Genomic DNA, 11920 nt, shown 5'->3' with positions numbered 1-11920 from the left:
ACATACACATATCAGGGGTGGGAAGTGACAAAGTCCATTTCGGAGCAGCAAAATTCAGGATTCGGAGCAGTTTTGGAGCAGCAAATTGAGGATTCGGAGCAGTTTTGGAGCAACAAAATATAGAATTCGGAGCAGATATTTATAAATTAGAGCAGCGAAATTAGCAACAATATTTTCGATAACCCTCACCCTTTTTCAAAATAAAACAACTGCACTGTCTTTTGTTATCAAACATCTTTTCATCAGCTTGTTTTTTGTTTTGGCTTTTGACACCTTGTTTGAAAGAGCGGCTGCCATAACATTTTTCGCACCAGTCTATTTAAGATGATTTTTTCTTACTGAGGGCACTATTTGCTGTCTGGAACAGCAGCCCTTCAAATGGGCTAAACATTCTTTAGTCTTCATAGATATTACAAATTTTCTATATCAAGTTTTCAATTTGTTTGAAAGAAATTGTTGCAAAATGGGAGAGAATTTCGGAAGAATCAACACGATGGTTGGCGATTCAGCACTCATTATTTGGCGAGATTGGCGATCTGACACTCGTTATTTGGCGATTTAACACCTATTATTCGGCAACATTGGCGATTTAACGCTCATTATTCGGCAAAGTTTCTAAATTAGCAATCATAATTCGGTGGGCATGCTCTTTTCACTCCCGGAATGTTTTTTTTCACGAAACATCGGGGTTTGACGCAATGACGATCGACCACAGCAGTGGTTCCCAACCTTTTTCAGTCCACGTACCCCCAGCCCCGATTCCTCCAGACTCCACCCCTCCAATCTGTTTCACCCATTACAGTTTTCGAAAAACTTCAAGAAAAGGTTCATGTTGAATTAAATTAAATGGTCTTTTTTTTCATTATTTAGCTTTTTATTTTTCAAGTAAGCAAACAAATTAACCCAAAGATTAGGAAAAAAAATTTAATGTGATATTAGGGACTGTATTGAATTACAAAGTTTCGAAAAATTAAGCTCAAAAGAGGATAAATACAAACTCAAATCCGGAGCGCGTTCAATTTGCTTCTATATTTATTTTTTATGTAAGTATACGAAGAAAACGCCCGTTCAACAAGTTCCGTGTTAACAAACGGCAATAAAAACATTATGGCTTCTCTAGAAAGTTCAACGTATTCGTTACTACGGCAGGCCCAAAAACTGACTAGGTTCACCATTCCGCCATTGAAAAGGTTCTTCAGAGTGGTATCTGATGCGAGCTCTAGCAATTTCTCCTTTTCTGGAATCGACAATGAAGCCGGTTCAGAATACTCTTCTTTGAAAGGATTAGATATACATCGATCACCCATTTAAGGCTCTGAAAATATTTTTCAAACGAGGATTTTAATCCTTCCAAGTGGCCAACTGTTAAATTTAGCTCGGCTTGTGACAAGAAATCGTGAAGTATTACAAACACTTCCGAAAAAAAAGGGCTACCTCGTGCCGAAGTTTGAACAGCAACGTCAGGACTTAACCCCGGGACAACCACCTAACTTCGGTGTGCAAAAGCAAAGCGTTGTGAAGAATGTCCATGTATTCACACAACAATTTAAATAATTTGTAGTTGGTAGGATTCACCTTGAAAAAGTTGACAACCTTGACCGCTTCATCAAGAACGTTTCGCAAATTTGGGGGCAAAGGTTTCGATGCAAAGCTGTCTGTGAATATAGCAGAGAGTCCATTTCATTTTGGGAGAGACTTCTGCCACGCGTGCACGACGGCCTGAGTAGCAACCTTCCGTGGATTTCCCTCCATCTGTTGTGAGCCCAATGCATTTTGACCATTGAATTCTTTTCTCAACGAAATAATGATTAATTGCTTCAAATAAGTCTTTAACAGTCGTACAACCCCTTTAATGGGTGACAAATAAAGATTTACTTCGAATTTTTTTTCAAGTACTACCAATTACAAGTAGCACAGAATATTGCGCAAGCAACGTCGGTACTTTCGTCGACTTGGATAGAAAAAAATTCACAACCTTTGACGTGACTTATGACCTGTTCTCTCAACATCGTCTGGCACGTCCTGTATTCTTCAAGACGCCGTATTATTCGACAGAGATATTAAACTCATTACAAGAGCACTTTCCTCTGCAAACATGCATCTGGCAGCATCTTTTCATTAATACTGCGATTCCCCCCCAACCCCCCCGTCTCGCAATACGATAGCTGATGTAGCAGGAGGTTTCGGTAGCGGTATTTCATAATGTTGTATCAGTCCTCTTCCGCACAGATCTAGTTTTTAGCCACTGATCCATAGCGCAAATCACGTGAGTAGTAGGTGCTTGGTAGAAAATTGTGGGATTAGCACGCACACGCCTCAATACAAACGCCCACAATAAAAGTTAATAACAAAACACGAATTAATTAATTCTCCGTTTTTATGCACAGTCCGGCATGCGTCAACAATCAAATCTAAAACGCCAAAGAAAAGTGAGCCGAGAGAAAGGACTTCACGAATCCCGATTATAGGTTGGGAGCGGGCGGGAGGAGGGAAGACAGAACCTTCCAGCGGACGCCACCCCCACTTTCATAGAAGATTACATTGATAAGGAAGTCAATATATTACAACTGACAATATTAGTAAAAACCTCTTACCTACTTTCAAAAATTCTTTTTAATCTTTTGTAATCATTTTGTTCTTTTTTTAGATGGGTACCCCCCTAACGGCCTCTCGCGTACCCCAGGTTGGGAACCGCTGGACTACAGTAATTTCTGTTGCTTCCAGTGGCGACTTTTTTTTGAAAACGGAAACACACTCGCATTTGACCTTTAAAGCTGAAAGACCATTGCAAACCATCCTCAGTTGCACGATCACGGATATTATTGGGGTTTCGCGATGGAAAGCCCGATGATGGGCCGATAGTTTAAATACGGTGATAGTTGAAGTACAGTGGAATAAAACACGCTCTTTTCGGAAAGAATCGTTTCGCGGCAAGCAGGAACAAAAATATTTTGACGTCCTTTCCGAAATTCCGGCCATACCGAGGCAAAATTCGCTATTTGGCGCAGAAAAATACGAAAATACCCTATTGGAGCAGGATGGCGCAAGATGTTAACTTTAGCGCAGAATTCCCACCCCTGACATATTCAAGTTTCATTATTGTAGAAATATTTTTTTTCTCGTGAATACTTGTGGTGTCTTATAATTATGTCTCACTGTAAATGTCATTTTTTGTTTCATTAGGAAATTATGTCAAATAAAAAAATTGCTTTTAGAAAATTTCTATTAAACATTAGGAAAGTGAGGATCTTCTAACTTCAGAACTCACATGAACTTTGTGTCACTCAGAGCTATTTACCAGAGCTCATCTGGGTAAGGCATGAGAACCTCAGCTACATAGGGACTTCCACGATAAGGCGATTTGGCTCTATGATTTATAAGTAATGTGATGTAATCTTGATATAAATGTGTAAATTTGAGTCAATGTCCAAGCATAACATATTGCTCAGCAGTTACAATACTGTTACGACAGCAGTAGGGACACCCTGTACATTAGATAAATGTTCAAAATTTGTTTGGGTTCTGTGGAACAGCGTTATCATCAAGAGTCCTGCACAGAACAGCCTTACAACTAGTAAGAAAGCGTGAGTTTTTACGTTGGAAAACCGTCAGAGGCATACTTCTAATTATAAAAAGTATCCAAATAAAGTGTAGGCCTCAGATGCATTATTCATGTTGTAAGGGGTTGTTCAGTTATCAAAACAAAAATGGTAACTTTTTATATGGACACACTGTCCTAAAAAACCCAATTAGAAAGTTGTTGCCCTGTCTTTCCTGAGGCCAACAAAAAAATTCCACGCTTCCAAGTGCAATTTTTGTTGAGATATTTGAATTCAAAATCAGAGAAAAGTTGGGAAAGAACATAAACAGACAATGCTTCTTTCCTCATTTATGCTGGTTTTTTTTTAAAAATTTCTCCAATATTGAATTCAAATATCTCAATGAATTGCACTGGGAAACGTAGAATTTTTTTGTTGGCTTCAGGAAAGACAGCGCAAAAACTTGCTAATTGGGGGGTTTTTTTGGGCAAGGTTTCTGTATAAAAAGTACAACCCCTTGCAACATGAATGGCGTATCTGAAGTCTACATGAAATCAATAGACTGAGAACATTATGCCAAGGTGAACGCAGAAAAAAGTGCTGGTTCTCTTTACCACGAATCAAATCTGGGTAAGTTCACTGGTCATTATACCATAGAGAGACGATCCGTTTCTCCTTAAATGGTTCTTAATGGTCAGCGTGCTTGCCTGGTATGCAAGAGGTCCTAGGTTCGATTCCTGTTGGATATTTTTTTTTCCAAGCTCACATCCAGAAAGTCTATTGATTTCATGGATCTTAGCTGAGCAAAAATCGCCATCCATCTCTGAAGTCCACGTTATTTAAATAAATTTTTTAACTGGACGTATGCCTCTAGGATCAACGGTTCACCAGTAAGAGACAAGGAGAATTATGGAATTAATGCATATATATTTAATACAATAGACAAGGGGAATTAATACAAGGTTACCCTGTATACTGTACTTCAGAGTGTCTTATAGGATCATGAAATGTTTCAGGAGAGTGCTCTGATCTTTGCTCCCTCTTCTATACAAATACAAAAACAACGCCACAACAGGCAAAATGCCCAACGAGGTGGTCTGATAAAAAGATGCCCATAAAAATATGGCTGTCATATATTTCAATATATGGAAATTATTGGAATGGCAGCAGGGTTGTTTGGTTTAAACCTTGGTTTTAACCAAGTGGTTTTTTTTTAAAAATCAGTTTAAAAAGACACTTAATAAAAGTGGCCTAAATATATTTTTTTCCTTGAAAAATATCATAATGGTTCATTATTAGCCAAAATTTTTCATTTTTACCACATTTTATATTCTTGGGGTATATTTTGATGGTATATCTTTAAATGGCATGAGATGGTATAAGTGGTTTTTCAAAGAGTATCATAAAAGTGGCCTGAATATATATATTTTTTTTCATATGAAGTCTTATCTTAGTTATTTAAGGTTATATATAGAAGCCAAAATTTCTCATTCTTACCATATTTTCTAACCTTTGGCTACATTCTGATGCTCTATATCTTTAGCAAATTCATGAATAAGGATTGCATCACGCATCTAAATGTAGTGGTGTTTTATCTCACAGGGTTTCTTTTTCCCTTCACAAAGAACCAGCAACAGTAGTGACACCATCATGCAAGGGGCAGGTGGTCCTATAATCCAATAACAGCTGTCCCTAAAGGACAAAGACTAGTGTACTAGTAGTTACATTACCTCACAGACATTTTAATTTTCTTTCCCATAAGAAGTAGCACATCTCACACTATATATCACCCAACAGTTTTTTATACTTTCATGGTTAAGCCCAGTTAATCAAGGTTCTACTGTAACAGATTCATGAAAAATAATCAACTATATACAGGGTGATTATAATTAAAGTTTTGATTCCAAAACTATACAATAAGTACGGGTCAGAATGACTTGAAAATTTGCATGGATATTCCTGAAGCAATGGAAATTTCTTTCGCAAAAGGAAAAAAGTGCACGTAGATGATGCTGTATTTCGCCAGCAGTATAATCTATTTTGTGCAACCACATCATTTCGGCACTTCCACAACATCAGTGTGTAGATTGAACAACATCTATCAAGACGCACATTGCAATACCAGCAAAGCAGCTGCTGAAGACCCATTTTGACAATAACAGGATGGCACGACACCTGGCTGGCCGTCAGTTCACTTGACATTAACCCTTGCAACTTCTGGCTGTGGGGGGTACCTCAAAATGTTATGAACAGTGGTCGGATTGCAAACTTCGGTGAATTGCAAGCTTCAGCACATCCCCTATATGTTAGAAATTCCTCAGTAAATATTATAACGTGGTGACGCATTTGATTTAATAAAGGTGAATTGCAAGAGCATCCACATCATGAACATGGCATACTATGATCCGTTGTTGAACAAGAATTTTTGTGCTTTCACCTCATAGCCAGAACACGGACATTATATTTAACATTTCTTAAATTAAGTTATAGTTATTTGTTCAATTACTTCACTTTTTTGTGATGTTTCCATAAATTATGAAATCATGTAATGCTATAATTAAGTACGGGTCATTTTGCCATGACTGGCTATTGTTTCCATTCTACAAGCAAATTTCCCATGTGTTGGATGATGTTATTAATTTTACATTTTTAAGTATTTTTCCCCTTTACTTAATAAAATTCCATTTCTTCAGAAATATTCATGTCAATTTTCAAGTCATTCTGACAATTGTTCTTTTTTTACAGTGTTTTGAAATCAGAACCTTAGTTATAATCACCCAGTATATCATAAATCATCGTTAATTAATCTGCATTATTTATGCTTCATTAAATACATTATATTCACTTAACTTTTATTACAACTTTTGCAAAATAGTTTGCTAATTAAGCACACTGAAAGTAACTGGAGAAAACACCTTTATATTATATGGTTAATAATAACATTAAGAATTTTCAAGCACAAAGTAATTCATTGAGTTAAGCAAAAAATAATTAAATTGCGAAAGTTGGTTTTTGTTGAAATGTAAGAAATATTTATAGATTAATTAATTTTGGAATAGTGTTAGTTGCATTAATAAACATTTTATTTTAATTATTAGAAGTTTACACAGTTATTTATAAACACTTGATTAGGGCTTATAATTTTACATTATAAAAATTATTCATTGCTTTACATGTAGGGAACCTGAATTCCAGAAATGAGGGATGTTGCTCAAAGTGTCCACCGATATTTTGTTGACACATTTACATATATCTTACTGCTGTAATGTTGAAATAATTTAACCTACAGTACAGCTGGTAATTGTACTTACATAACTATCAACAGGAAGTAACAAGGTGATGTTTATGAAAACATTTACATGTTCCAAAGATACCAAAATTAAAACAATGTTACAACAAACAATTACCATGCTTAAAAATAAATGATTAAGAGATACAAGTTCCCCGTATTTCCTTTCTGGAATGATATTTTTGAAATCATTTCAAATTTCAAGTGTAAAGTTGAACCTCATTAACACAGAATACCATTTTAATCTGAATATTTTTTCACATTTATTGGATAGCACAAAACTAATTAGCATGAAATGATTTTTTCCAGTTAGGTGTTAACAAGGTTCAACTTTAATGTTATTCAGCAAATCTGAAAACTGGGAATAAACTTTTCATGACTTTTTATGATATAAATTTATTATGAAATCAATGTAAGACAACCCTGAGAAAAATATTGACCTAGGATGTCTACTCAAACACATGAGGGGCCTGGTCAACGACGGGAAATGTGGAATTTAAATGGAAATGTGTTGTTGAGCAACATCAGCTTATTGGTTTCATCGTCCCTGTTTACATGTTTTAAAAGAAAAACGTCACAAAAATATTCTTATTAACCATAAAAATTACTCAAAACAAGGGATATGGGCTTGGTGTATTCACATACATCCAACAGACATGAAAAAATTCAATTCAAAAAAAAAAAAACTTATTTAAATAAATTTAAAAAACTTTGTTCTGTCATATGTATATATTTTAATGACATTATGTAATGAAAACTATGCAAATTACAAAACTATATAAAGTTCTATAATTTTCCTAATGTCAAATCTTCAAATCTACTGGTTTATAGAATGGACGGCAGCGTTCATAAAAAACCTAGAAAAGGAAAAAAAAAAAATCAAACTGCCATAAAGGAAGCAAATGAAATAAGTCATTTTGGAACCAATTGTTTCTTAAATATTTTAATTTAAATACTTAAAATAAAAGTAAATTGGTCGATTCAAGGAATTGTATGGGTTTTGATATATTTATCTTATATTATTTTAATGGAGAACTAAGTTTTTAATGATTTGAAACTAAATATATTTTTTCCTCTTCAATGAGAAAATGCACTTACGCCCATAAATATAAAGCTGAAAATGTTAAGTTTATGAGTGTGACATGAAAAACAACCCATTTTCTTCTTTCACATAAAATTCAACTTAATAAAGAATAAAATATATTGAAAGAAAAAATAAAATTTTACCATAAAATCAAAATAATATTGATGTTTGACACATTCTATAATATGATTATTGACAAAATATGATTAATGACAAAATATGATTAATGAAATCAATATTGCTTAATGAAATACAAGTGCAAAACACAAACCTTTATACTCCTATCTTTAACAACTTCTTCAACATTCAGTTCATTTTGTAAGAGCCTCAACTATATTGAAACAGACATATAAAAGAATTGATTTGAAATATTCTTTGAAGATTTTAAAAATATTAATAAATATTTCTGAGTGTATTGAAAATTTTCGATTTACTTACTTCATCGTGAAAATCATTTGTCATAGTTAACAAAAAGAACGCAAAATAAATATTGTAATTACAACATAATATTTAATTCCGAAGTTATTACGGGGTTCCTGGCAAAATCTGCTCTATCATTTCCCTGACCGTAATTCAAAAATTTCCGACCAAAAATGCATGTACTGTTATGGGCATATATAATTTAAAAATGTTCCACATCACTCTAAATTATACCATTTCTCGGTAATATACCAATAAAAAGCACAGTGCAGATAGAATTTTCATATATTGCCCTCTCCCCACTTTTAAAATCAAATTATATATAATGCTCCTGTATACAATACCACTTTACTTTGAAATATCACACAGAGATCATTTATCACCAATTCACATTGTTTTAACATAATAATAGATGAAAGAACTGCAAGAATGACCAGTAACAAGACATAGCAAAAAAACAATAATTAAGATGTTGATGATAAGCTGTCACTATAACTTGGAACAACCACATAAACAAAAGCAGTGGTAACAATAATGAGATAATTTTCAAATTATATTTATCATTTAACAAAAAACATTTTTCTCCAAATCATTCAATTTATTTCTGAGTCGTTCTGCTCATAATTTTGCTTTACTCTTAATTTGTTGTTTTTTCCTTCCAAGTCCCTGATATTTTTTTCTCTCTCGTTCTTTTTTCCTCCCTTGCTCCTGTAGCTTTTGCTTGTCTTCTATGTTTTTGATGTCAATGGCACGAATTCCACCTGCTTTTGAAATTGCATCATACATGTCTTTGATGTATTGAAGTGCACTTTCAACAAATGTCATAGGCGCTGGAATCTGGGGCCTGAGGCCGTTTGAGCATCACCTCCTAGAGATAGGCGGCCTCTGCACTGTTTGCCATAAACGTCATTCAGACAACCTAGCAAGTTTGCCACATTTTGAAACACAGCATCCTATTTCGTTTCTTCTTATTTTGGAGTAGAATCTTCCTGATTAGCTCACAAATACCGCGTAGTGATTCGATGTGGGGCATAGAAATCGCCAAATCTGAACCCAATCATTTCTTTTCCTCACAATGATGATACTGGCCAGAGCAGGGAATTTTTTTTCCCTGAATATTCTGAGGGAAAATGGACTGCTTACTGACGTCATAAGCTGAGTGCAGAGGCCTTCTATCTCTAGGAGGTTCTGGTTTGAGTCCCCTCCCCCCAATAAATTTTATGAGGGCTCATGTCTGCACCTATGACACATGCATTTCCACATGAGAAAATACGCATTTCAAGAACCTTTTATGATTCCACAAAATTCTTGTCACAAGCAAAAATATCTGAGAAGAATTTGTCTGTGAGCCAATTTCATCCGACCTTACTTTGAAGAAATTTTCAAATTCATCTTTGAAGCCAAAATTGACAGCACTTGCTAGATCAGTGGTTCTTAATCTTTTTTTTATCCCCCCACCCCCACAGTGCAATACTATTTGCCTTTTTCATACCCCATTGGATAATGTGTTTTCTATTGTTTGTAAAATTTAGTTTTTGTAATTAATTACATTAAATTATCCCTTTATTACTTTTTATAAATTCTTTTATATATTTTCTAATTCCTTCTTTGACCTATGGATAATAATTGGCTTTGGCTTATTTTTTTTAATTAATTCAAAAACTAAACTGAAATCATTATTACATTTCAACATTTTTTGAAATTTGACAGAAAATAGTTCAATTAATTCACTGATTGATTTAAGCCCAAACAACAATATTACATGTGTGTGTGTGTGTTTTTTTTTTTTTTTTTTTTTTAGCCCTTGATAATTTAAAAAAAAAATTTCCTGCTTATGACAGTATCAAATCCAAGCACAACCGGCTAATAGCATAAGATATGAATGTAAACAACCCGAAAAGTATTTTGGGTGGAAAATTAATTTTTACAACATGAACTCCACATGACAAAGCAAGAGAAAGCTAAAAAATGAAGCATCAAATTGTCAGCATGATTCATATTTTTCAAAGAATTTAAAAATCAGTTAACATGTTACAATTTTTTTTTTTCATTTTGCACCCCCACAAAGACTTTACCGCATCTCTGGTTAAGAACTACAGTGTTAGATCAACATATGCTTTAGCTTTCTCAGCAACATTACTTATCTGGTTTGAAAGATACAAACTCTGGAGCACCACTTCCATTCTTTGGATGCCAATTTTTGGAACTGTGATTAATGATCCTAGGGGGATGATTAATGGGTCTAGTGCTGACAATCCCTATAGGACTGATATATACTGAGGACTCCTATCCATCAACTTCCCAACAATATCTACTAACAGCCTCTTCTACACTGCAGATATAATTCAAAAATATCATTAGTTTTGCTTTACACAAGAAATTTTTTTGCTGCAAAGCCTATATCAATATTTTTGTTCGGAAGCAAGCTTTCTGCCTGATCCAGATCAATTTCAGGAAATTGCTTTGGGGAAGCTGCAACCTCCCACTTATCAGGCTCAACCAATCTTGCAATAAGTTTTTACATGAGATCTTGAGGACAGCTTCAAACAAACAAGTTGCAATAAGTTTGGAGCTCTGAAAACTTTTCAGAAATGATTCATACTCTGAGGACAATCTTAATAATTTCTTCTTGCACTTAATGAGGGGATCTTTTACTGTCAAGCTAACAGAGGTAGCAGGCTTACATCAAAGAAACTTGTTCTACATAAACTTCACATTGTTAAAAATGTCTATAGCTCTTTCCAAACATTGCACATTTTCAACCCATTTCCTACTACAAAATTTCAGAGAACACAATTCTTTCATTTTTACTTATTTTTATTGTCCGTAATGTCTGTTAACCAGTCAACTGTCCAATTAATTTCTCCGAGCGTTACCCACAGTGCCCACTTTTTTTTTTGAAGATGCATGTGCTTTTCCCCTTTTCTTGGAAGTCTGAAACATTCAAATATTTTTTTTATAGCTCGAGTGTGCCGAGACATACAGTCGAATCCCGTTATAACGAACGCCAAGAGACCGGAGGAATCACTTCGTTAAAACAAAATTTTGTTAAAGGAATTCAGGTTATCTAGCATTGTTCCCATGTAAACGTGTTTGGGAGATTGAAAAAGTGTTCGTTAAAACGAGATTTTTGCTATAACGGGATTCGACTGTAATATGACACCCCAAAAGTGGGGAGGGGCGGTCATAATGTCCTGTGACTAAAAGAAATGCTGTTGATGGACTTATGTGGAACCATAGTAGTTGAACCTTTGCTAAAAGATATATGAGTAATAAAACAGATGCATCTTCGCAAGGGAATCGGAAATCAAAAAAAAAAAAAAACCGATGGGGATGCAGCTTTGCAAAACATGACAAAGATAACAGTAATAATAGTCTCAGACCTTCAAATAATAATATAGCAATGAGATAATAAAGTAGAAGGATGGCTTTACAGAGATGGCAGCACATTTATGACAAATTATTTCGTCATATCTATGTGAAAAAGACAGAAAAGTCTGCATGTTGGCAAATTCCGTCGTAGGCAAGACCATTACGTATATCAGCAACGGCAAACGCTGTCTTAACCACTTGACTGGAGAAAAAGAC

The 11920-nt window shown here is 34.6% G+C and overlaps 1 protein-coding gene across 1 annotated transcript in view; it reads right to left on the bottom strand.

Moving 5' to 3' along the window:
* Positions 1–6440: 6440 nt before the first annotated feature.
* Positions 6441–11920, bottom strand: part of Ccdc58 (Coiled-coil domain-containing 58) — a 42705-nt gene continuing 37225 nt past the window's right edge. The window contains exons 4-5 of the mRNA XM_089244230.1: positions 8184–8243; positions 6441–7685 (exon numbers count right to left, since the gene is read on the bottom strand). Of these exons, the coding sequence (XP_089100356.1) occupies positions 7632–7685; positions 8184–8243 (114 nt within the window). The 3' untranslated portion in view covers positions 6441–7631. The remainder of the gene's footprint in view (positions 7686–8183; positions 8244–11920) is intronic.

The sequence above is a fragment of the Pholcus phalangioides genome, unplaced genomic scaffold, assembly GCF_987345545.1.
Source record: "Pholcus phalangioides strain wild (caught in Gottingen) unplaced genomic scaffold, Ppha-v1.0 ptg000015l_1, whole genome shotgun sequence".
Lineage (NCBI taxonomy): Eukaryota > Metazoa > Arthropoda > Arachnida > Araneae > Pholcidae > Pholcus > Pholcus phalangioides.
The sequence above is the reverse complement of the archived record's forward strand: the minus strand, read 5'-3'. Positions and strand labels throughout refer to the sequence as shown.